Source organism: Monosiga brevicollis, genomic scaffold, assembly GCF_000002865.3.
Source record: "Monosiga brevicollis MX1 MONBRscaffold_9 genomic scaffold, whole genome shotgun sequence".
Lineage (NCBI taxonomy): Eukaryota > Choanoflagellata > Craspedida > Salpingoecidae > Monosiga > Monosiga brevicollis.
The window spans coordinates 1,003,418-1,005,917 of NW_001865046.1; the positions used below are offsets into that span (position 1 = coordinate 1,003,418).

The 2,500-nt window shown below is 56.8% G+C and overlaps 1 protein-coding gene across 1 annotated transcript in view; it reads right to left on the minus strand.

The window, feature by feature from the left end:
- Nucleotides 1-2,500, minus strand: part of MONBRDRAFT_8080 (uncharacterized protein) — a gene marked incomplete at both ends in the record, with an annotated part of 5,730 nt that overhangs the window by 2,556 nt on the left and 674 nt on the right. The window contains 5 exons of the mRNA XM_001745674.1: nt 755-860; nt 1,300-1,494; nt 1,632-1,895; nt 2,138-2,323; nt 2,418-2,500. The exon at nt 2,418-2,500 is cut by the window's right edge and continues 30 nt beyond it. Coding sequence (XP_001745726.1) covers nt 755-860; nt 1,300-1,494; nt 1,632-1,895; nt 2,138-2,323; nt 2,418-2,500 — 834 coding nt within the window. The remainder of the gene's footprint in view (nt 1-754; nt 861-1,299; nt 1,495-1,631; nt 1,896-2,137; nt 2,324-2,417) is intronic.

A 2,500-nucleotide genomic window follows, 5' to 3' on the forward strand; every position in this document is an offset into this window, starting at 1 on the left:
CCCCCCCCCCCCCCCCCTCCCACACACACACACACACGCATGCATTGACGAGCCTACCTCAGCCTCAGCAAGCACGAGGTGGCACAGGTATGTGGCCAAATGGGTGCGTTGCTTTGCATCCACGTTGCGCCTGCCCGAGGCCGAACGACTCCTTGAAGCACTTCTGCGTAGAGCGAATGGTACACGTCCCGCAGATGATGAGATGAAGGCCAGCGTTGCCCTGGCCCTGACTGGCTTGAGCACACGCACCGGCTACCCGCCCGCTGCTCCGGTGAGACAAGTCCCAGGTGGGAGTCACAACTCAGCAGCCACGCATTGAGTTCCTCGTCCTTCAACTCCAGCAAGCGGGTCGCAGATAGGTGCTGAACGCCCACGGCCTTGGCATCGTAGGGCGGAGTCTTGAGCTAACGGCAAACCGGCCGATCAGGGCGCCTCCGTCGCACGTGCCAAGCAAGGCTGGCTTGATTGCGGGTCAAGGAGTGCAATCAAACAACATGGATGCAGAAATGGCAAACCTACCTTGGATCCGATAATAGGATGAACGACGTCGTCCGAGTCGTGCACGATAAGCTCAGCCAAGCGAGGTGCTCCTCCAGTACGCATGGCCTCAACCAAGGCACCCTCGTGCGCTGTAGCCCGTTGCAACTGGCGGCTGAGGACAGGTTCAAATTCGGAGAGAGGGGCAACGTTAGACTCCATACAGTAAAAGCGGCTCGTGCGTGCAGGAGAAAATGAGCAAAGCTCCAGTACAAACCTCTGTGGAAGCTCAGCACCGAGGAGGGCGGGTGCGTCGGCCGTTTGGGGTTTGGCAAGACCCACTTGACTTTGCGCCACGTTGGAAAGTCGCCCCTTGGGGCGTTCTGGAGATTTGACAGACGGGGCTGGGGCCTCCTCGGTTCTCGCAGACGGAGTTGAGGGTGCAGCGTTTGATGCTGGCGCCTCACTTTTAAACTGACTGGGCGCTTTGTGACGACGCAACGCATCGGCAGTTGGCACTTGCGGCTATTTGCAAAGATTCACCCCGATCCAGCCAAGTGAAGCAAAGCATCATAGCAAAGCAAAGTCAGGCGTGTATGAGTGAGTACATATGAAAGTGACTGAATATGAGGATTGTCGCGACGGAATTCAGCTCACATGCTTGAATACCATCGACTTGCGAATCACGGTGGTGCTGCCCAAGCCCGATGGCGACTTGTTATCTAGACTTTCATCCTGTTTGGCCAGTGCCAGTGACGCACAGTCTCGTGAGCCACAAAACCACAAGCGGATGCTACAAGCCTAAAGCAGGTGGGGTCATACCTGTAGCCGCACACCCTCGGGCGGGATTTCGTCCGTATGCCGCAGAGATTGATTGAGATCCAAGCTGTCGCCGTCCTCGTCTTCAAGGTCATTGCCAGGATCGTCCGGCTCACTGTGGCCCACCCCTTCTTCGTGTGAGAGCCGCAGGGCTGACTGGTCGGCTATAATTGAGTGGGATGCACGAGTTTCCGCTGCCTAGCGATATCAGACCACCGGTCATCAGCAAGAAACAACGTTGGCTGGTGGGCCACGCAAGCAAAACCGCTGCGGCCGAGCATGCTGCTTCAATCAAATCTTTACAGAAAAATACCAAATTGGGAAGATCAACGTACTGAGGGTGATGGCGAGGTGGAATCAAACACGGGGCCCTTGGCCGAGGAAGCGGTTTGATATGTTTGATCAAGTGAGTCAGTGGCCTCATTGACAACGGTGGCGGTTGAGCTGCGCAAGGAAGAATCGCCCATGATCAAATCCTGCCCAGGTGCGTCTGAGCTTGGACGGGTGGCGGGGGGTTGGATGGTGGTTTGCAGGCTCTCAATCTCGGGCAGGTGCACCAGTGGCAAGGTGCCACGAAAGAACCTCGACGACGTCAAATTCTATGAAAGCAGGCAAGTAAACTGAGACCAAGCTTCCTTGAGGCCACCAGCATGTGCAGTCGTGGGTGGCGTACCAGCCATTCGGGTCGCTCGGCAGGATCAGTAGCCATGAGCCATTGTAGAAGTTGTAAGAGATCCTCGTCCTCGACGTGCGCCTGATGAGTGGCGAATAAGAGTATGGCCCGAATGTGAGGGGCCAGCGAGGCGAAGAAGGAAGGAAGGTCGGGCGGCTCATCACATACCGTCAGGTCATCGGCGTTGGGATGACGGCCCGTGGCCATGACGAAGAGCATGCAGCCCAGTGCATACATGTCACTGCTGGGTGAGAGCTGAAGGCCTTTGCGCACCTCAGGTGCCATGTAGGGCATGGCGTCAAAGGGAACCATCTCAATGAGACGCTTGGCCGAATCACCATCAAGCGCTGGAATCTAGAATGGGTTGGAGTGGATCAGTAACGGAGTGAGGTCACTGCGAAGCACCGGGAGAGCAGCCGAGAGCCTTGCCCGGGATATGAGTGCATACCTCTTCGCCTTCGTCTGGTGGATCAATGCTAAAGACTCGACTCAAGGAGCCAAGGCGCAAGTGGCCATCATCCAGCAAAAACT